The 22,917-nt window shown below is 38.4% G+C and overlaps 1 protein-coding gene across 1 annotated transcript in view; it reads left to right on the top strand.

The window, feature by feature from the left end:
* The first annotated feature begins 5,562 nt into the window (after window positions 1-5,562).
* LOC113523777 (neurturin) overlaps window positions 5,563-22,917 on the top strand; it is a 28,711-nt gene continuing 11,356 nt past the window's right edge. Inside the window, exons 1-2 of the mRNA XM_026909859.3 lie at window positions 5,563-5,925; window positions 17,646-17,716. Coding sequence (XP_026765660.1) covers window positions 5,895-5,925; window positions 17,646-17,716 — 102 coding nt within the window. The 5' untranslated portion in view covers window positions 5,563-5,894. The remainder of the gene's footprint in view (window positions 5,926-17,645; window positions 17,717-22,917) is intronic.

The following is a 22,917-nucleotide window of genomic DNA, read 5'->3' as shown; positions in this document are numbered from 1 at the left end:
TATATTATAGTGGACAGAAACAGTGCGGTGAAATTTGAGAAAGGGTGGATGTGTTTCGGATACAAGTCAGCCTTTTACTACTAATGAATAAAATAATTACATAGATGTGATTTACTGCCTTCTTCCTTTCTTTGTGGTGCACCAAGACATGTTCCACAGGGAAAGTGTACCATATTGTGTTGTTTCTGCTTAAATCCTGTGTGGGAGTGCTGGGCTGAATAATATGGCTGCAGGCTGTGATTTAGATCACGCCGTTACAGATAAAGAAGTATAAGAGAGTTCAAAGCTCAGTTCTGACCTGTCAGTCAGAGGCATAATTTCTTTTGACATTGTGTTTACAATGTTTTAATTAGTATTTGTTTTTGTACCTGATTTTTAAAGGTGAGCACCCCACAATACTGTAAGTCACTTCAGAATGTAAGACACACCCCCTTAAATTCTGTCTGTATAAAAAAAGGCTGTTAATACTGACTCTAAAATTACGCTTCAGAGCCTCCTATTGGTGTAGCATAGTTGACTTTTTGTCTCATTAGTGTTGTAATGCTGTATTTTTCCCATGCTGATCCTTCTGCTATTGTCTTTATTTTGATCCCTCAGTTAGGCCTGGAAAATATCCTTACCACTAAGTCATTACACATCATCAACTAATGCTGAAACATTATTCTTTTTTTAAGGAACTTTTGTTTGTCCAATCATTGCTACTATGATTTAAAAAAAAATTAAAATCAGGAAGGGTCACTGGTTACTGTTATTGTGGCATTTCTCATGCTCTCTGGTTTCCTCCTACTCCTCAAAAAACATTCTGGTAAGTGGATTGTCCTCTCTAAATTGTCCCTAGGTGTGAATGCGTGTGTGTATCATGTGCTGCAATAGACTGGCATCTCATCAGGGGTATAGTCCCACCTCACATCCAGTGTTCCCAGGATAGGTTCCAGGTCCACTGCAAACCTGAGCAGAATAAAGTGGTTACTGAAGATGAATGAATGAATGAACATTAACACCTGCTAGAAACACTAACAAATGGGCAAACTACCATAACTGCTGGACAAGCATGCATACTGTAAATACACAAATAAATAGGCATAATAGAGTTGAGTAATGTAAAAATTACAGTGTACACAGTATGCACTGTAGAAATCACAGCATCATGTCATATAATCTGGAAAAGAGGGTAAAAACATGTAATCTTATCCACTTTCTTTTGCAGCTGTCACAGAATTTACTGTACATAGACGTACATTTTATTTGGTCAAATATGTACTTTATCATGTATATCTCAGCAATGGGCTTCTCTCTCACAACGGCAGGCCTTGTGTGGTTAGGCCTTTCTCCACTCACACACACCTCCTCCTCCTCTTCTAGCTCAGTTCATGTCCACAGCATTCGGTCAAGAGCGTGACGGAGGGTCAAGCTTCAACGGCGCTCACTCAAGCAGCTCTGCCCAAAGAAGGCATTGTAGTCCTGTGAGAGTTTTTTTTAATCTTCTTTCTGGCACACTGCTTCAGAGGTTCTGCACTCTTAGGCAAAGATACACCACAGTGACAATAAAAGAAAATCGTGGTCTGAAACCACCTTGATCCTCTGCCAATCTTGATAAGTTACAAGTCCAAAGATTTCTCCACTGTGTTAGTGGGAAAACTGTCACTGGTTCACTGGAGCATTTCACCAGCCCTCACTTGGATTGTTTATTTATTTGTCCTTCACATCACCAGTGGTTTGAATAAAACAATTGGGAATATCAATGGTACGTACTGTTAGACATAATCACTGACAGGAGACGACGCTTTAATTTGGCCAAACGTTTTAGAATTTGACCTTGAAGTCACATAGCAACTTTTTATTTCTCTTTCTCAGGCAGACTGTTTATTTCAGGATTTCACTAATGGACACAATGTCTGTGATGCATAGTTTTTTTGTTCTATTATTAAAATGACCCCTGCAAAGTCAATAGAAGTTTCAGTAAAAGCCTTTTATATGCACTGTAAAGTCTTGATCAAGGTTGAGCGTATATAGTCTATTTAGTCCATTGTTGTTATACACTGATCAGCCATAACATTAAAACTACCTGCCTAGTATTGTGTAGGCATGTTTAGGTAGCTGATATGTGTCAAAGTAACATCTACCTGAATGCCAGGACCCAAGGTTTCACAGCAGAACATTGCCCAGAACATCACACTGCCTCCCCCAGCATGCCTTCTTCCCATTGTTCATCATGGCGCCCTCTCTTCCCCAGGAAAGCGATGCACACACACACGGCTGTCCACATGATGTAAAAGAAAATGTGATTCATCAGACCAGGCCACCTTCTTCCATTGCTCCATGGTCCAGTTCTGATGCTCATGTGCCCATTGTACGTGCTTTCGGCAGTGGACCCATATGCAGCAAGCTGCGATGCACTGTGTGTTCTGACACCTTTCTATCACAACCAGCTTTAACTTTTTAATGTAATTGACTTCACCTGTCAGTGGTTTTAAAGTTATGGCTGACTGGTATATATGTTTTATTTATTTATTATTTAAGGCTAGATTCTAGGGGTGAGGTAATTTTTTAAACAATAGAGATCACAATCAGTCATTGCCAGCTGAATGCTGGTACAAGTATTTGTGTTTGAACTTTTTCCAAAATGTATGCAAATAGAATTAAAATGTTTATTTGACTATGAAGACACTCTCAAAAGAAAGGCCTTTACAGCGCATTGTGTTGGAAAGTCATTTCTTTCCTGGTTCTTGTTTAACCTTTTTTGTCTTTTCTGCCATTTCTCAATATAAAATGTAATGTAAATCCAAAATTTACCAATATTTTGGGAAATTCCCCTGTAATATTTTTCTAATTCGAGAAAGGAATATAAAAATATTTTTGAAATTATTTTTTAAAAACTGTTTTTCTTTGTTTTAATGTGTTAACCACTCTAGGGTGGTTCATAAGGCTTATAGAGGAAATTGACATGTATATCATGATGACTCATAACTTGACATATATATCAGGAAACAAGTTTTTCAGCAGTATACTGTATGACCTACATGACATGATTGTACCAACTGGTCAAAGCTTAAAGCCTTCAGCCTGAGGGCTTTAAAAAAGAAAACATTAGATTGGCAGAGGCACATAGTGGCCTGATACCAAACATAAGCTGATTTTTTTTTTTTTATTCATTCAACACTTTTAAGAGTTTGTTCATGACTGTAAGTTAATTCATCACTTCTTTTTGCTGCCTGTGTGTTTAAAATTATTCTTATTAATAGCCTATAGCCAGTAGATGATCTGTGACTCACCTGGTTTATATCTGAATCGTAAGGACTAATAATCAATTTATGAGAGGGTGGCCAGTGCAAATGGCTCCAGTTACAAGCACAGGTTAGCTGAGAGCTGAGTTTAGCCAGGCCACTAATGCATCCTGTGGGGAACGCTGTCTGTTAGAAACTGAAACTTTTGACCCACGATTTTCTGTCCTTATATGGTACTGAACCCAAAGAAGTAGAAGAAAAATGATAGTTGCTTTCAGACTGAAGCCCAGGTTTATTATGAGACACATAAATTTAGCTTGAATATGTAGGAGATCACCAATAGCATTAATCAGCCAGCTAGCTGTAGGCTTATCTAGAATTATCTAGATGATGTCAGGGAAAATAGTCATTTTTTAATGTTATCCACACATTTCATTGATTAATGGGATTAATGTTTTATTGATTAATGGTGTCCTTTATGGCAGCAGTTGTGTGTTTAGAGTGATCATATTTGTCCACTTTCTCCTTTTCATTCTTTGCAGCTACAACAGTTAAACAGGCTTGTTTGTTTGCATCACCATCATCATCCATAGCATGTCAGAGTAATGCCACCTGGGGTATATAGCCTTCAGCAAGCACTCTCAATGAGCTAAATCTTGTGAAAAAGCACACACCACTCTGAAATATTTTAAATCAGTGGAATAATTAACCCATTTATGCTCATTCTTTTACAGTTTCTTCTATATTTTACTACAGCGGTTTGAAACCCTACTGAGACCAAAGCAATTCACTGAATATATTTCTGCAACTTTTTAACTAATCAACAAACAGCATTACTTCCATCCATCCATTTTCTGTGCAGCTTATCCTACACAGGGTCGCAGGGAGCCTGGAACCTTTCACAGGGAACTCAGGGCACGCCCCAGACAGGGTGCCAACCCATCGCAGGGCATAATCACACACATAACTTTTGAAATGACGATCAGGCTACACTGCAGATATCTGGACTGGGGAGGAAACCAGAGTACCCAGAGGAAACCCCTGAATCACGGGGAGAACATGCAAGCTCCGTGTACACAGGGTGGAGGTAGGATTCGAACCCTTATCCCCGGAGGAGCGAGGCGACAGTGCTAAGCACTAAGCCACAGCATTACTTCTCAGTGACTAATAATTCTGTATAATGGGACAGGCCAGTAATTACATGTTCTTAATTTATGAAAATGTAAACTACTTACTGCTTTTTGATTGATAATCGGATAATTAACAAATATTGCTTCAATATATATTACATAACATGTGCAAACAATTTTACACAGCTTTAACAGGCAATGCGAGAACTTGCAGAACTTTGGAGAAGCTCACGCCAATTCTTTTCTCTACGGCAGGGATTTAATTAAAAAGTCTCCTGTGCAGAAAGAGGCTGGATCCTCCTCAGATTGCCAGATTGCAGAGAATCCCTCCACCAAACACACTTGGTTAGACTAAAACTGATGGATGTTGTTCTGGTCAAAGACAAAATGATCATCATTGTACATATTGTACAAGGAAATGAGGTAGTGAGCCCTTTCAGTGCTACATTAGTCACTTAAAAATACACTTAGGTAAGAGAAGAAATGACCTAGTTGTGCAAACTGATTTGTAGTACAAAGTGATTGTGGTGCAAATGTGCACAGATTTATGTCCTCTCATTTACTCAGTTACAGGAATCACTTCATCATGACCAGGATTGTGGGGGATCCCGAGCCTGGCCCAGGAAAACTGGTCATGAGGTGGGAAAACATCTTGGATGGGATGCTGAGCATCACAGAGAACTATATACACACACACATTTACACACCTAAGGGAAATTTATCATAGCCAATCCACCTGGCATGTTTTTGGGAAGTGGGAGGAAACCAGAGAACCTGGAGGAAACCCACGCTGCACAGGGGAAACATGCACATCGAACCGGGGCACCGCTACCTGCTGCACCACCATCCTGTTAGATGCAAATATGCAAAAACCTTTCATAACCATGTTCAAAGCTTATGTCCTGTTAGGTGCTGGTAGTGGAGCTGTTATATTGCAAGAGTCCTTGTGTGGAGAAGAGCAGAGTTCAGCAGTTTCACAGCTTGGGGAAGAAAGCTGTTTACTACCCTGTTATATAAGCCTTTATTTATAAGTTGATTGTTATTTTTCATCTCTTTTATTAAATGCCTTTACATTTGGTAAAGTAACAGTTTGAGCAAGTCTATTTTAAACGGGGATTTGGTTTGAATATGGCAACCCTGTCGGTCTAATTTGGCAACCCTGCTCCTCCTGCACACATTATTACTGCACGGACACTGAGTTGGGCTGGAGGTGTGCGCTGTACTGCGCCAGGGACTTTGGCTGCGCGCGCGTGTGTGTCTGTGTGTGTCTGCGCGCCTGTGTGTGTGTGTGTGTGTGTGTGTGTGCTTGTGTGTGTGTGTGCGCGCGCGCGTGCGCGCACTAAACTGAGCTTTTCCACACTCTGTGGTCCATAGTTTCGCTGGAAACTCATTTGGATTCGGAGCTTAAAACTATGCCTCCGTATTCCAGGGCAGAAGTGGAGACAGTGGATCAGCCAAAGGAAACGTGTTTGGGGTTCATTTTGAGCGGATTGTTTGCATCTGTCATTTCGTGCAGAAGTGCGTTTTTACACACAGGTCCATGAGAGGAGCGCGAGCAGGGCGCAGAAAAGGTAACAACCCATACAACTAGTCCTGCTTCACTTCACTACCACGCTTTTAGTAGTAATATGGAGACATTTACTCTTTGTGTAACTACCAGTGGATGAAATACAGGATTGTTCGACTGATTATTTTGTTATTATATTAGAGTAGGAATTTCCCAGGCTGTTTACTTCATGTTGTAGTTACTGGAGCTTAGTGTTGTTATTACAAGATTAGATTAGAAATATCCATCTAGTATTTTATATATTACATGCTTATTTATAAATTATGGTCTATACATTGTTTAAATTATAACTGGGTGATATGCATTATTATATTATATAGCAGTATATTATAGTATAGTAGCCTAGCTCTTTCACACCAGATTTAGACTGGTGAAGTGGAGTAGGGTTTTAGGGAATTAACTAGAAACAGTTTTATTAGCAATTTTTGCTCCTCTTTGTAACTTATGGATTTTATATGCACTCCATTGAGTTATCTTTTTTTTTAAAGAAAATCTAAGAGTGTCTAAACGATCTAAGTATTAATACTGGGTTTGTTTTATCTCCAGTTGATCCAGCTTCATTAATGTCTGTGCAAAATCATTATATATGAGTTTTTCCCTTCCCTTTTCTATTCATTTGTCTATTCATTTGTGTAAACTGACTGTAGTTTGTAATGAAGTTTTTCGAAAATAACCAAACACCTGTTACTATTCTGCTTTAAAAAGAAACTTAGATGACAGTAAAGCCCGCTTCTAAAAATTAAGAGAAAAAGAAAGAAAAAAGAAAGAAAAAAAAAGAAATAAACCTATAAATAGAGTAAAAAGCTCAGAATTTGACCTGGAAAGCAGCATTATTTACTTTATGTCTTTTGTTTGTCATTGTGTAGCGCAGGTGTTTGAGATCTTGATCAAGGGCTAAAGTCTGCTTAGTGTTTGGGATTTTTTTTCCCACTTGACTGAAAATAAGCCTTCAGTTTTAAATGAATAAGACTTTTTGTCACAGGTGAGGTTTTATTTCTGATGATCAAAGCTCTGTGGCTGTGTTATTGCATGCACTGGTAGAGCAGTGCCGGAGCCGAACACTGATTTTCATGCTGAATTGCTTTTTCGTACTCCAGGTGTCCAGGTGCACTGATTCATTTTCTGCTCGGTTTCTCAGAGCTGGAACAAATCAACACGCACAGAGCGGCACCTTTCACTCTGCAAAGTGAGATTTTTATGTGCATGCTTTTAACCTTGGGTAGATGTTTTCCATTTAAGGGACCATAAAAAGCCCCTCCAAATCACATGTTCTTAGGAGTTCTTGCAGTCTGAAAAGAGGTCAGTGGTCTGCTATAGACGATCTCAGTGGAATATAGCATATGTGAGATATATCTTACTATAATTCTCCACTGAGAAATTGTATGTGTATGGCATAGAAGTCCTCAGCTGTAGAAATAAATGCTTGCTTCAACAGCCTATATCGTCACCTGTACAAATACAGTACAGTGAAATTCTTTCCTATGCAATACCCAAAAAGCTGGGGTCAGAGTGCAGGGTCAGCTGAGATACAGTGCCCTTGAAGCAGAGAGGGTTAAAGCTTTGCTCAAGGATCCCACAGCAGCCAATTTGCCATGCCGGGGCTTGAACTTACAACCTTCAGATCAGTCGACCACTGCCTCAAACACCTTTATTTCTGATCATTTGACCTCTGCCTCAAACACATAAATTGTTCATTTAAGTGTAGGTTTCAGTGTAGATGCTACACTGATGCTACACCTGCATATTTTGGTCATTTTTGGCTAATTTCTCATATCTTAATTGTTACTGCCAGCTAAAGTAGGTACTAGGCATGTCCTGATGATCAGTTCCAGTGTACCTCAATAGTACTACCTCCACAATAATACTGCTGTGAACAGTTGAAAAAATATCGTCACTGCCACTTGGTTTCAATCGACAGAAGGCTGTCAGAGCATTTTTGTGGAAGAGCTGGTGCTCCCGAGATGAAGCCTGTCCCATTTGGAAGGCAGTATACAGACAGCGGTCTTCTAAGGCTTCTTCTTTTGAACGGATATAAAAGAGAATTGCCTGTCTTTCTCTCAGGAGGCAATCTGATTATTCTGTTTCCCAGACAAGAGTTTTGTGAAAGGTGGACATGAACTATCCCGCTGGCTGTGTAAGTCAGTTTCTGTCTTCTAGTGAAGTTTTTCTTTATCGTTTTAATTAACAGTCATAATTTTTACATTACATTGTAAACAGTGATAAACAGTCATAGTGAGTTAGACAGTTTATCATATCATAATATGGAATTTTAATACTTGCACATTGCTGTTATATATTAATGCCTATCAGACTACTTTATTTTATTGATTTTGGCATGAGCATACTATCAGTATTAGCTGATCTGTTTTCAGGTTGCCGTGGTCTTTATGACCATTTAACACAGACTCTTCTCAGATTATTATTGGGTGAGCCAATATCTCTGAGTGTTTCCACTCTGAGTCAGAGCTTCCCTCTGTCTGATGGACTTATGGCTGATTTGGCTGTAATAAAGCTAACGTCGCCGGGGTGTGTTTTGGGAATCCTGTTGGGTATGCGACACTAATAATAGCTCAGTCATTGTGTTTTACTTTCCTTTGATTATATAGCACCACGTTAAGTAGCAGGTGTACACTAGGCTACTCCTATATTTACGTCATCAGCTTGGTTCAGTGGCATGAAAGGAATATCTTTATGCAGCAGATTTACTGCTGTAGAGAGGATATATGGTATTGCTGCCTCAAAAAAGACCGGACTCTGAAATGCATTACCGCCTTAAAACAGCATTAGTGCAGATGTTAGAAGAAAGGCAGAAGAAGAGAGATGAAGCTCAAACACACTTTTATAGTAGTAGAGCTAAAATGTGGTTTAGTCGCCGTCAGTTCTGAAATAAATTCGTGGCCACTTAATGTGCACGCATTGACATTTACTTGCCAATAAAAAGCTTTTGAGTGAATGTTTGATGGATAGCACTTGTGTGATAATGTGAGTTGTTTTTTTTTGGAAAGTGTGCTAATGAACAGTCTGTATTTACTCTAACAAGAAACATCTTTCCTCAAGTGAGAAAACACCACCCAGCACCTAACAGATAACTGCTACCTACCAGGAGTAATATTATTTACTGCTAAATTGCTTGGTGTGAAATTTATTAACTCCACAATACACAGGTTGACCTTTGAGTTTTATAGGAACAATTTGGCCAAAAAATTTACACAATGTTCCCCTTAGTTCAAAGTCCCTTTTGCATTGGAGCTACAAAGCTAATGTAGCTATTAAGTAAGGGACACTTGTAGCTAGCGATTTAGCATCATGCAAACATCATGCATGTCTAAATTGAGGCCAGTTTGATAAATTTAGTTCCATCCAGATAGTTGCCTCAGTGATCTTACAAGCAGATGTTTCTCTGGAAGAGATTGTTACCCACTGCGACATGCTGTGTTTATTCGTCTTTGTGTGCGTATGCAGAGAACCTTTAAACACTTCTGGCATTAACGGAATAAAGTTTCTTTCTGAAGAGTCTTTCAGAAGTTTATTCGCTGTGGAGCTTGTTATTGCGCCTCTCTGCTGTCTTCACTGGAAGCCCTTGAGGAGGAAACTGATCTTGCAGGCTGATTTGATGAGCGATTATGCAGTTATAAAACTAATTTTATTGTCTTAATTAATTTTCATGTCTTATTCACATAGGATGCATTATCATGCACCTATTTTATTGAAAAAAAAATGTTAAATATTCTTGATCATCTAATCATTTGGCCATGTGTAGCACAAACATCTGGGACATGTCTAATAAATGAAGGTCCTGTTTAGATATGTAACAGTTCTATTCCTTCATGATAAATTCATGCTATAACTATAATGTCAGTTCACAATAATCTGCTAAGGGTGGCACAGTGGCTCCAGTCTCTCAGTTTTAATCCTGTTTCACAAGTTATCTCCATGCGGGTTTCCTCTGGATTCTCTGGTGTCCTTCCAGCTCCTTGATACATGCATGTAGGTGGTTATACTAAACTGCCCCTAGGTGTGAATGAGTGTGTGAATGTGCCCTGCGATGGACTGGCAATCCCATCCAGGCTGTATTCCAGTCTCGCATCCAGCATTCTAACTTTATTTGTATAGCGCTTTTAACAATGGACATTGTCACAAAGCAGCTTTACAGAAACAGATATCTGAGTACTTAGTATATATGAGTACTGCTCTGAGAATTGCTCAGGATGGGCTATACTGTTTCAGAAGATCAGGTAGATATGCCACAGCTAGTCTCAGCCTCACATGCTCTGTGGCCCCATTTTTTTATTTTTTTTTTCATTTTTTTTTTTTTTTGGCCTCAAGCTTCAGAATACTGAAGGAGACAATCTTATCAGCTCACTACAGTGTATGTACTATATGCAGTGGAATTCAGAATATTGAATATTGTGCCACAATCATCTTTTTGGAGAAAAATATATTTTTACTTGGCTAAAAAATGTCTTGGAATCCTGTCTTTAATAGTCCTTGAAGAGTTTTGTTTGTGTGTTTGCTGACGGGCTACAGGAAAAAGTGTGTGGTTGGTCATCTGCCATGTCAATCAAATAGCATTTTCTCTGAAAGAAAGTGGTACATTGTCAGGTTTATTGATGAAATCTACCAGAATCTCTAGAGAAACTAGAGGTATGACTTGTGAGACTACGTAACTCCTAAACCATTCAGATCTTAAACGTGATTAGCAGCCAGTGCAGAACGTAACAAGTAGCCGATGTAGATTACATTATCTGGTAAGTTTATGAATGACTTTAAAGATACATTAGGTGGAATTCTAGCTGTTAAAAGGTGAACTAAAAAACACCAGAGAGATTACTTTACTCATTCACCCCTCCCAATACATGCCCATGTGCACAAATCCCTGTCAGTTTATAGTGACCAGCGGAGTTCATCCAAATTATCACTTCAAATTAGCACAAATCCAGATTGGCCAGTTATGACAAAATAAGCTATAGAAGCATGAAATACAGACTCTTACTGATTTATTGATAATAGAATGCCTTGGTATACCTAGGAAGATAGCGATTTTGTAAGCTTACTAGTTTACAGCTTGGAAGAATTAACCTACATTTTGACAATATTTTGATTAATAGGCCTAGTAAACATGTCATTGGATGCCCAGGGGTTTTTTTTCTCCATAATGGCTTGTGAAATACTGATACGCCAAGTGACTTACTGGTTTTATTTGGAGCCATTATCCCAAATAATTTATATGATAATAATATAATAGCCAAAAATGAGCAAACCTCACAAACTAAAACCATCCTTAACTTACTTAGCTATAATAAAAAATAATAAACAAGATAAAAAATCATTTCTGCATAATTACATCCCTGGGTTTAACTTCTCAGGTAATTATCAGTTCTGTGTAAAACACCATTTGGTGAACAGTTAAATGTGGAGCGTTTCCAACTGCAGCTTTTATTCATCAGTGTTAAACAGTGCCACATGCGGGGACACACTCAATCACACATCCACAAAGCAACCGACATTCATTAGGTAAGTTGTTGGAAAGGAGATTTAACAGCTTTGTATGGAAGCACCTTGTTTTCCTGTTATTGCTCAAGTGTCAGAGGGTTTGTAGTTGGAGGAGCATGCATGCAGTCTGCGAGTTACAAACACAACACTGTGGAATGTTCCAGAATCGCATCAGAGTAAACACACAACTGCAAGAATGCATCTTAATCTCTTTCCTTTCTCTCTCACACACACAGCGTCTGAGCACAGGGCACTTGCTTCCTCATTTCTGTCTCACTGACAGATCACAGAGTCTGCAGAGACTCACACACTCCTCCGTGAGTGACTGATTACTTCGTCTCACACACACACACACAAACACACATACATCTACATGAATGCACATCACAGGAACCGGTCCGCCATGTCTAAAGAAGATTCATTCACTGTATCAGAAAGAACAGCAGAAAACCAACAGTGTATGGGAGAGAGATGGATACTGATTATATTAGATTCCTCCAGGAAAAAAAAGAGACGGCTGAACATCTGGTCCTGTGTTGTCATAGCAAAAGAAGATCTTTAGCATGGAATCCAGTGGCCTCATCTTTTGGAAAAGTAAAGAACATGCATAGATTAGCGGTGGCTCTGTTAAGCAGTAGGGGGCATTTTGCTGCCATGATTTCCCTTTAGAGGGAAGAGCCAATGAAAATCAATACAGAGTTATTCTGACTTATCACCTTTATCCTATACTGAATGGAGGGATCTCTTCCTGGGCATGACGGCTCATTTAGCCCAATACATTTCTCCAGAATGTTCTGTTTTTATAATGTAGTCTTACTGTACATTCATAACATACACTCACTCTGAGCAATTTTTAATGATTTGCAGTGATCAAGCCTAAAACTCTATTTAGAATGCAAAAACGCATCATAAAAAAGCATCATACAATGTTGCTGCAGACTTTTACTCGAACAGGTTTGTTCTGTATTATTTATTATATTACTATACGATATCTTATGAAAAACAATAAATCGTTTATTTTTACAGTTAGTGTTGCTTCTTTAACCTTTGCGAAATACATACATATATGTTACTCTCTCTCTCTCTCTCTCTCTCTCTCTGTCTCTCTATGTTGTTTATGTACATCAGGGTGGGGTAATCTAATGGAGACCATCTGTTGGTAAATAAACAGCATATGCTGGCAGATTTCCGTCTCTTTTATGCTTCTATGTAAAGAAACTAAGCTAAGCCAGACATGCACCTTTTCTGAGGATGCAGTGATTAAACACACCATAAAGCATATCATTAAATATTACCCAGACAAACACACTGTTCAATTACTGCTGACGTTTTACATTTGGTTCTTTTATCAAACATCATTTGCTGCATTAGTTAATAGACCATAAGTAATGTTATCAAAGGAATTAACACCTGTATTAATTGATGTCTTTTTTAAAAAAAAAAAATGTTGAATAAATTATTCATTGTGCTAGTCAGAATCCCTGATTAAAATTAATCCACAATATGAACAGGGTTATGAACTCACGACATGAAGTTATGAGCTCAGGACAACATATTAACATATTTACAACACATTCATTCCAGCATCCATTAATTCATTAATGTTACTTATGAACTGATAGTAAATTCATGGTACATTAATGTCATCTAATGACATAAATAATAATGTTAGCTAGTTCTTTAAATTAACTAATATTTTCTTTGGTTAGTTCCTTACATTACTAATATAATACTTATTAAAGCATCAGTTCATATTGTAATTGGTAAAGCTGTAAGTAATATAGTTAAAGGAATCTTAATGTAAAGCATTACTATTTTGATTAACATTTATTCTGAAATCTTTTTGAACAGGGCTTTGATAATGACAGTTGTTATCACTTTAACCCTTCCTAATGTCTCCTCCCCTCCTGCTATATGTTTTGACTTGCACAAAACATTGTCAATTATGACTTGTGCACGATGCCTGAAGCCATTTACATCTTTCGAGGTGTGTAAATGTTTGTGTGTGTGTGTGTGTGTGTGTGTGTGTGTGCGTGTGTGTGTGTGAGTAATTGGGTAGGAATGATACTGTACCCTTGCCTCGGTGTGTTTTCTGATCTCAGTGGTAGCGTAGTATTTGTAATGGTATGAGCCCAGTTGACGTGTCAGTCACACGGCTTAGATTACGGCACGTTTTGTAACGAGACTCCGGTTCACCTTTATGCCAGCTGGTAAACTCTGAGCTGCTGTACTGGAGCACTGAAGCTGGGTACAATGAAAGAAAATCTATTGTGACAAATAATTTTAAGAAAACTTGACAAGATTTGTGAGACAATAATTATAAATAATTCATTTTGAAGTGTTTTTCAGAACCTGTTATCCAAGTTTGTTTTAAGAGGAATTTGTCCCCTTTGTCCTAATGTTCACACATTAAACACATTAAATAAAAACATGCAAAAGGATTAAACAGCAGCAATAACCTCCCCCTCACTATTTTCACTGTTTGCTGTGCTTAACCATTCAGTATTATTTCTCCCATCAGACTTGCTCTGACTGGCTGTTGGAAGCCGGAGAGAGACTGATTCATACCTTTCTGAAGTGATCATGGCTATGCCCTACTCCTGCAAAGACTACACTCTCCACAGTGTGAACTATGAGGAGTTGTCATGTGTATGGGCTGAAAGTTATGGCCATTCAAAGTGAACTTCAGCATCTTTTTTTTTTTTTGAAGCAGAAGTTGACATGCTGTCACACAGTTGCTGACTCTGGCGTAAACAGCAGCAAGTATCACAAATGTGTGATTAACAGATGCACCCGTTTACGAATTATTTGTAGCCTAGCTAGTGTTAGCTATGTAGTGCTTGTTGACTAACTAAAAGTTAGCTATGATATTAGTCAAAATTTAGCTGGATGATTACATGATTGGGATGCCATTTTTGTCCCACTAATATTTCTTTTACAAATATGCATGTAAAGGTAAAATACATTTTAAACCTATGAGCATGTCTCAGATTAATAATGTAAAGCATTAATAAAACAGCAACGTGTTGGAACGTGTTTTGAAATACCCTGAAATATATTCATTAAAATACTTAAAAAATCGTATTAATTTTGCATTAATTTGTGAAAAACCTACGTTTCGTGTTCAACAGGAAATTGCATCATCTGAATTTCCTGACGATCATGGGAAAATAAAACGTACTGTCATTCTTTTTTCAATATTTTCATTATTGTGATTGATGAGACCACTTTGAATGTACAACCTGTTACCCAAATTATAGATAAGTAAAAATAAATCATTAATAATAAAAAAATTATCAGTAGTAAATCATTCATATGTCCTTAATGTTCTCATGCCATTAGCATTCATGCTAGTAATTATTTATTTGTAAACTATTTTAAAAAATGAAGTTTAATTTTAGTTACAAGGGCTGAATGGCCCCCCACTTGTGAAGGATCATCGAGCTCACTGTGTTTAGTCTGCCATCTGCTCTCACTGACTGTAAGATTTCATTTATACCTGAACTTGACCTGTAACTGCCGTTATAGATGAGCTCAGATCCACCAGTTACTGATGCCATTTCCCATTCAGACACCATAAAAGGCCTCAGGAGCAGAGTGGCCATCAGATGGTCCATTTGTTTTGAAGCTTTTTTTTTTTCAACACTTCAGTTTGGCAAGACTGTACACATGTACGTCATGAGTCCTCTACTCTCAAAATTCCATGTGAAGGCTTCAGACTCGACTCCTGTTACTTTGTTTGGCACTGTGTATCTGCATCTAAGACAGTTGGACCATAATCATACACCTGCAATGAAGCTATCAACAATATTTAGTGTTCAGAAATAGCAGCAATAAAACAAATTACATGCTTGTACCAGTGAAACTTTTGAGTATTGTCCAGCTCTCTGTAGCACCATGGTATTTTTAGCAACACTGCTCTAAACAGCACAGATATTTAAAGCCTGAGAGAGATCATCACACTTTATCTCTCCTGATATGCACTGCTATTTATGTTTCTTCCTGTTCGAGTTATTTAATGGTTTTATTGCAGCATGCTTTAAATCCATCAGAATGTCACACAATACTGAAATTCACACACACACACACACACGAATATACGGTATGTATGTGTGTATTGTCCTAATTTACAAAGGACATAAAGTAGAAATTTTGTAACATACACAAAAATGTTTCAGTAACTGTGAATTATCCTTTAAAGTAAACAAATTCCTGTAGAGTGAAGAGCTCAGGAAAAACAGTAGACAACCTTTCAGTTGTAATTTTCCAGCTGCCTTAGATTGAGGGTCACTTCGCTCCTTCACTAACTCAGGTTCTCACTAACACGTTTTCACCAGACTTATTTACTGACTCATTTGTTCACTCACAGTTTTACTCACATTTTTATTCCAGATTTTTTTTCATTCACAGTCACTAATTTACCTAACTATTAGAGCTACTACTAGATTCTCTTAAGCACGCTGTTTTTCACAAGTGAATATGCTAGCATACTAGTGTACTAGCTGCTACTGTACATTCAGCACCAAGTTGGTACTGGAAGATTCCCCCAAATCTTTAAGGTCTGGTGTTTGGGAGCACTTCGGCTTCCCGCTATGTTATAATGCTGATGGCCAGGAAGTGGTGGACTGTGTCGAATCCACCAAGTATGTGCACCTAATACCTAACACATAATATCACAAATATACCACTAATATGGTGACTCATAGTACACATGCACAGCAAACTCTTTCTGCACATAGGCAGCCGTTCCTTGCTGATTCAGTCCTGGCTAAAGAAAAAAACACAGCTGTTAGGAAGTTGAGGCTACACAGAGCTTTGTTACTCTGAGAACACAACTAACTAACAGCAGAATAAGAAAAGCCCTATGCTTCAGACACTCCCCCTTGTGAGTCACACAAGTACATGTTTAATTTTGTAACATTCTCATGTACAGCTTTTGTTTCGTCATATGCTGCTAAGTGTCTGAATGGATCACACAAACACTATTATCTAAAGTTCCAGTTATTGTACTTTTAAATGTCCAATATTCTTAATCGATTGAAAATGGAAACCTAAGGCACATAATCAGACAATGCTTATTGTGTAACGTATCAAGGCACTTCTATATCAAAGTCATATTGAATTTGAATTTTATGTGTCGTTACACCCCTGCTGACTTCTTTCAATTACTCATTCACTCTCAATTTATCACTTGTTTACTCACACACTCACTCCTTCACTTACTCTTTTAGTTTTGCTCTGTCTGTCACACTAATTCACTCATTCACTCACTCACTCACTCACTCAATAACTCAGTAACTCAGTCACTCACTCAGTTACTCCCTCAGTCAGTATATCAGTCACTCACTCAGTTACTCCCTCAGTCAGTATATCAGTCGCTCACTCAGTTACTCCCTCAGTCAGTATCTCAGTCACTCACTCACTCACTCACTCACTCACTCAGTAAGTCACTCACTCAGTAACTCATTCACTCACTCACTCTTGTATGCCACTCACTCCTTCATGCACATTAATACTCCTTTAATTACGAATCATAAGACATGGTTCAATACTAGCTTAAATATTAGCAATGCAATGATGCTTGTCATCAGTTTCTCTCATTGATAAGAGGGGAGAAATATGCCATGTGTTTGATACAAATTATTACAGCCTTCTCGATTCCTGCCATGTTCACTGTTTACCGTGTTTTGCAAGTTAGCTGTAGTCACACATTAAGTGTAACCCTGGCCTTATGCTAATTAAAGCAGCCATTGTTTGACTCCGAATTAAAGTGCATTGTGTCTGTTTGTTAGTTATATTAATAATCATTAACTTACAGAATTGCACTATGCAAATTGTAAATGGACAGGTTTGTATCTTGTATCTGGTTTTGATGTATTGCCAAAGACAGGTGTAACTAGGCTTGTGCCAGTGTTTATATAATTTTATAACCTTTATCATAACCGTAACCATTCCATATCAATTCCATAACCTTTTATCACGGTTTATTATATTATCACAATGTATTTAATAAAATACAAAAATATGGGGGAGAAATGTAAAAACATCTACATTGTTTAAAAATACTGCATGTAGACAGCCTCCTCCAGAACACAGGGAACATAGGAGTAGTAACCATATGTTAAAGTGTTAGTTATAGCAGTTTCCAGGTGTTAAATATCACAATATATACCACAGAACTGATTATCAGCATGTGTTTTGGTGTAACATGTTGCTGTTGTTGTGTTTCAGATGGCAAGAGGTGGTGGAATCAGCAGGATCCCATTGCAACATCTGCCCAGTGTCACCTGACCTACTGGAAGGTTTGTATTTACACACACGCAAAGGGAAAAAGTCATATTATTAAATCACTCGATAGTTCATTAGCAGCAGGCCATTTGGTAATATTGGTGTCAGAGTGTTTCCTGTCCTTAGCATATCACATCCTCCTGACCAGACATGCCTCATGCTCATCCAATACACAGTCTCTGAAATATTTACTCAACACACACACACACACACACACACACACAGGTATTAGGTGTTAGTTAAGTAATTAAAGTTGCACATGTGAGCTGATGCTGAGAAACCTGGAATCATAGTGTACATGGTATAGTGTAGCAACATAACATCTATTGTGCAACAGGTTCATTCAGCAATCGTGTAGTGATCACTACTTAGCAATGTTGTCTCCCAATTCCCTGAGCCAACTTTAGGAATATACAGTGGATATAAAAAGTCTACACACCCCTGTTAAAGTTGCAGGTTTTTTTAAGTAAAAACAAAATGAAACCAAGATAATACATGTCAGATCTTTCCCACCTCTAATTTGATATAGCAACCAACAAAATTCAAATGAAAAAAAAAAATTAAAAAGTAGTAGGGAAAAAAATGTTGCTAGCTGGGAAGCTTGAGCAAATGGCAAGGAAGTGTGTTAGCTAACTACATACAATAAAGAGACAGTTCTGAAATTGCTGTCTGTACATTGAAAAGTTGGGATGTGGAATCTGATAACTGCTCCCTGAATATGGTAATTTTGCAAATTTTTCACACAATAGGGTGCAGGCTAGTATATGCTTTCTCTGAGTGACATGAAGCCACAACATTTTTTAAAATGCTCTGTCATTTTAGCATGGCAACTGAACACACTTGGGGGGATGCTGTCTTCTTCTGCATACATACTTCTGAACGCACCTTCCGTTACGTTATCCCTTGATTAGTGTTGCTCTGATTGAGAGGGGAGAGAGTAGTGCCATTTTGCTCGCTTGGATTCCCAGCTATGGATGACAGCAGATGGTGGCTTCATTGGGATTTGATCTCATGATCTTCCAGCACCACTCAGGAGTGTGGATCTTAATAATAATCATTAGACAAGCCATTTAGACAAGGACAGCCCTGCCTTGCTTTAAAAATTCCCAATCTGCCTTCTCTTCATTTCAGTGAATCAGTATTAAACAATGCAAATGTAAATGGAAGCAACAGAACAGTATTGGATGGATAATGACATGGAGAGTGGCACAGTGGTGTAGCAGATAGGGTTGCAACCGCACAGTTCCAGGGTTCCCAGTTTGTTTCTGAGCTCAGGTTACTGGCTGTGTGGAGTTTCCCATGTTCTTCCCATGTTTGTGTGGGATTCTCTGGTTTCCTCTCACTGTCCAAAAACATGCAGGTAGGCTAATTGGCTTCAATAAATTGACCCTAGGTGTGAATGTGTGTGTACATTGTGCCTTGCGGTGGACTAGCATTCCATCCAGGGTGAATTGCACCCAGGAGAGGATCCAGATCCACCATGACCCTGACCCTGATGACGAATGAAGATAGAAATATATGGCATGGTTGAAGAAGAGGTGAATTGCTGCATGGTTGTGTAGTCACAGCAGCATTGCTAGAAACCAGTGCACTTAAGACAAAAACAATTGTAATGGAAAAGCCGAGTAGCAGTGATGCGTTAGGAAAACTGTTCCAGTGGCAGCAGGATAGAGAAATGTGTAACAGCAGGAAGTGATACAAGTGTCTTTTAATAGCATAATAGCATTGTCTCTGACAATACAGTCCATAAGGTAATTTTAAAGAGTAGGCAGTGATGGGTATGCATGATTGTAGGCTGTGTTAGGAAGGGTCTTGATTAGGTTAGGTGGGGGGCAGCAGTGTGAGTAGTCTGACTTCCTCTGGGAAGAAGCTGTTGCGTGGTCTGGTGGTGGTGACACGGATGCTCAAGCACGTTCTGCCAGGTGTCATCTACAATGTTGGTGGCCCTGCCTTTGTGGTTGGAGGCGTACGTATTTGGTAGAGGGAAAAAAACTGTTTTTCTTAGCTGTTCTCACAATCCACAGTTGGGTCTTGTGATCTGAGACAGTGCGGTTCCCATACCAGACTGTGAGACAGCTGGGCACCACACTCTCTGTTGTCCCCCTTTAGAAAGTGAAGAGGATGGAGGGTGGAGGTTTGCTCTCCAAATCTTCCACAGGAAGTAATATACATTATACTAATTTAATCGTAATTAGCTAGAGACTAGAGCTGACAGACATTTCTATGATGTTTAACTGTGTGTGGTTCATCAGTATAAGTAGTATGTGTTGTTGGCCTGTCATTCATACAGAAGTGTATATCGCTCCTATTTCCTGTAAATTGTATTAGACACAACAGTAAAATTTCAGTTATTAAGCAGTTCTTTCAACAGATTACCTGTGGTTTGTTGTGAAAGAGCTTCTTTTGCTTCTTTATCCCACAGGTGGTATATGAATAAAACATAATATAATTATTCTTTACATTATTACTCATGTGCTTGCCTAGGCAGCACAAAGTCGCATCCATCCAAACCCAAAAACATGTCCCATGCCACCCGAGCATGTCATGCAATAAGCCAGCATTTCATTCAAAAAGACATGCTTCACCACAACCCTGACCAGGATAAAGTGTTTACCGAAGATGAATGAATTATTCCTAATAATTGCAAGAAAAACTGCTCTAAATCATCAGTTTTCAAAGTATTAGCCATGCCGTTAAGACATTCCTGTTTAATAATCATATTCATGGTATCAAAGTTGAGTTAAATCCTTTTTGAGAAGGATTAAGGAATTATATAGTCTGTCAGACTGGTTTGATTGCATAATGTACTTGTTGTATAGGGAGGATGTGGGAGCCAGGTGCAGGATACATGGGTATACACAAAACATGTTTATTAGATCTGTTCTAATAATCATCACCAGTATACCAGGAAGGGGCTAGAACACACTGGCAAAAACAGCAACAGAGATAAACAGGCCAGGATCAAAACCAGGAAAAAGCTAAACATAAGCAGAGAGGAGCAAATATAGCACCAGGAAACACGTGGCTTCGTGACACAAATGAATGTGCACAACTTCACATCTAAACAGGGAAACACAGAGGGTATAAATCAAAAAAACTAAAGGGAGAAATTAGCAACAGGTGAACACAATAAGGGAAAGATCAACAAAGGGACAGGAAGTTTTGCCCACATAAAGAACGTATAGGCTGAATAAAGACAAATGCAGAGTGTGATGCGTCACCTGGTACAGAATCAATGCTGACGTAACACTTTTCAGGCTCTAAATCTTTACATCAGTTAAACACACACAAATCCTAAAAAAAAAGAGCAGATTTTAAAACATCTGCAGACCAGAATGTGTAAAGTAAGAAAAATAGAAAAAAGGATAAAACAAAGTGATCGAAAATAAGAGCACAAGACGTTACCGTGGCATACACTGCATACACTGTGAGTGAGTAACAAATAGAGGTATGAAAGTACATATGCTTATGCTCTAATAGTGCATTTACATGGTAATGGAAAAATGTCCCACCATGTGGGAAAGCAAAATAGGCAATGTTTGCTGCAGAACAAGATAGTAAGTGTCATGTAAACATTAGTAAGGTGATTTGGCAGAAGTAAAGTCTGTCCACTTGGTGGCCTTGGCAACACTCCTAGACAGTTATTTCCAGTCATACAAGACCAGGCTTCTATTTACTTGAATGAGGAAAGACCTATAAACACAAACCAGATGACATTTCAAACACCAGTTTGAAATCACTGTTAAAATCTGACAAAGGTGTAAATAGTTTGTGTTTTTGGCTCTGATAACACCACAAAAGCTGTTGGGTTGTTTATTATTATAGTTTTTAAGGTTGCTCTGGCTACTGGCACACACATACTCCATAACAAGTAAGGCAAAGGTTTGACAACACCATCCTTATAGTATATGAATGCTTCTAGGGTAATGGCGATGGTCGATCAGGAGAGTAGGCCCGAAATGTCTTCCTGCTCCCTACATGTGTGTGCTACATGGAGCAAAGCATAACGGCTTATTTATTTTATATATTTTATATATATTTCTGTTATTTATGTAGTGAGCTGTATGTCTAATGGGAAGTCATTTAGGATTTGCCCTGCAGTTCGGCTCTATAGCTTGTTGCCCTGAAGTTTAGCTAATCTGTCTTATGTGTTTATTTCCATTATATATTTGTCCTCTTCAGGGTCTAAGCTGAGACATATTCGTGATGTATTAACCAGAGTGCTGCCTTCAAATTGACTATATGTTGTGGAATATGGAGCTCATATGTACCTACTCTGATTTTACAGATATGTCCATGTACCTAATCCAGAATAAACTGAGTGAGACTTATTCATGATGATGGACTGAGCCTATCTAGCACTGGGTTGGTCCCAAATATCTGTTGTAGTTGATTTTACAAGCACATTCTAACAATTTTTAGGGCTTTAAGATCATGGGCAGGTTACCAGACCAATTTGTTTATTGCTAATGAGTCCCAACACTGTCTGCAAACTTTATGATAAGTACTGGTTGTATAGTACATGCTGCACTTCAATTAAAATTCACATTATTCCACGTTCCAAAAAGGAAATGAGCACAACAACTAGTTTGTCCACCTTCTATCACATAAAAAACACTAGAAAGGCAGTGTTTACCCTTTCATTGTAGTTTGTCTGAGGAGGTGAGAACACAGCAAATCTGAGGGAGGTGGTCTCAGTCCACCTCCATATGAACTCTACAATTTGACTACAGTGAGAACATCCTTTGACTCTGGATTGACCCAGCTGCAGGAAGCAAACCAAAAAAATGCTGTGTATTATGGTGGCTGGTGATACTTCATTTTTGATGTGAGCTGCTAAACCAAGCCAAAGGCCAAAGGATAGAGCTGTACACAGCAAGAGTATAGCATGTTCTCATATCAAGACCAAAGTGAAAAAAATGATCAGAATGTTTTAAACTTACATAATTATTTAATAATTTATTTAGCACTGGCCCGAAAAATGAAATAACATAGCGAAGATCAGTGCTACTTTGCTACTTTGTTAACTCCATACATGCTACTTGATTAAAAAAAAAAAAGTAATTGTGCTATTACCATACTAATGGAAAAATGTAGGCAAACTTGACTACTTGTAGTGATTCAGACATCACTTCTGGCCAGTGGCTATGATGGTAAAATGTTTGTTTTGGAGAGGGTGGAGTGGTGAAGGGTCATGAAGGTCATGAAGGTCATG

Source organism: Pangasianodon hypophthalmus, chromosome 2 (assembly GCF_027358585.1).
Source record: "Pangasianodon hypophthalmus isolate fPanHyp1 chromosome 2, fPanHyp1.pri, whole genome shotgun sequence".
Taxonomy (NCBI): domain Eukaryota; kingdom Metazoa; phylum Chordata; class Actinopteri; order Siluriformes; family Pangasiidae; genus Pangasianodon; species Pangasianodon hypophthalmus.
This window is presented reverse-complemented; position numbering and strand designations above follow the sequence as displayed.